The sequence below is a fragment of the Ipomoea nil genome, unplaced genomic scaffold, assembly GCF_001879475.1.
Source record: "Ipomoea nil cultivar Tokyo-kokei standard unplaced genomic scaffold, Asagao_1.1 scaffold2036, whole genome shotgun sequence".
Lineage (NCBI taxonomy): Eukaryota > Viridiplantae > Streptophyta > Magnoliopsida > Solanales > Convolvulaceae > Ipomoea > Ipomoea nil.
The window spans coordinates 3,951,041-3,952,271 of NW_017618464.1; the positions used below are offsets into that span (position 1 = coordinate 3,951,041).

A 1,231-nucleotide genomic window follows, 5' to 3' on the forward strand; every position below is an offset into this window, starting at 1 on the left:
ATTAAATTGCATAGATGCTATTGTTAAATTACGTTAATCATGGCTATTTTGTGATTTATTACTGCAATATGAGCATGTTACTAGTAAGGTTGCTATGCTTCAATATGGAAGTTTCCCTCTTGCATAAATCCGAAAAGTCAATTTGTTTTTCAGTTTTTACCTTTCAATTTCATCTCTTGAAGTTTGCTTTGCATCTAGAGATCCTATTAAATTCCTTATTTTGCTATGAACATATGATTTTATGAATGTATATGAAAGCATACGATATATGTTTTGTAGATCATGTCTTCTATCGCCAAAAGAGAATTTAATGAGCTCGCACTTGACGGTAGCAACTATTTGACTTGGGCTTTAGACATTGAGATTCATCTCGCGTCTAAAGAACTAAGCCAAACTATTGTTGCTGAGTCACAGTGTACTAACGCCCAGAAGGCGCAGGCTCTCATTTTCTTACGTCACCACTTGAACCACAACCTGAAAAATGAATACTTGACTGAAAATGACCCTTTTGCATTATGGAAGTCCTTGAAGGACCGTTTTGACCAGCAGTCATCGATTATCCTCCCTCAAGCCCAATTTGACTGGCTTCACCTGAGGTTTCAAGACTATAAGTTAGTTATTGACTACAACTCGGCCCTTCATAAGATAGTCTCGCAACTAAAGCTCTGCAAACAAGAAGTTTCAGAGACAGACTTAATTGAAAAGACTCTGTCTACCTTTCATGCGAGTAACCTTGTACTCCAGCAGTAGTACAGGGCAAAGAATTATGAAAAGCATTCTGATCTGATATCTGCACTTCTTGTGGCCGAGAAACACAACCAGTTGTTGATGAAAACCCATAATGCACGACCTGCTGGGTCTGCCCCCGCGCCTGAAGCACATCATATTGCCCAGGGAAGCAATTCTAGAAGGGGTCGAGGAAAGGGTCGTGATTGAGGTCACGGTCGAAACAATCGAAGTGGTAAAGGCAAAGGCAACAATGACTCCCGGACCCAAGATAAGAAACAGAGTGATCAAGGTTCATCAAGGTCACAAACCTGTTACCCGTGTGGATGTACGGGACACTGGTCTCGTACGTGTCGCACACCAAAGCATCTGGTTGAAGCTTACAAAATGACGCAAAAGAAAAATGATAAGCAACCGTCAGGAAAGGAATCTCATCACACCAACACTGATTTGCCTGAAGCAAATGCAGTGATGAATGATGATGATGACCTTTTAAAATATGAGC

The 1,231-nt window shown here is 40.7% G+C and overlaps 1 protein-coding gene across 1 annotated transcript; it reads left to right on the forward strand.

The window, feature by feature from the left end:
- The first annotated feature begins 282 nt into the window (after window positions 1-282).
- LOC109147822 lies at window positions 283-750 on the forward strand. The gene has a single exon (XM_019295478.1). The coding sequence runs from the start codon at window positions 283-285 to the stop codon at window positions 748-750; it is 468 nt and encodes a 155-aa protein (XP_019151023.1).
- The last annotated feature ends 481 nt before the right edge of the window (window positions 751-1,231 follow it).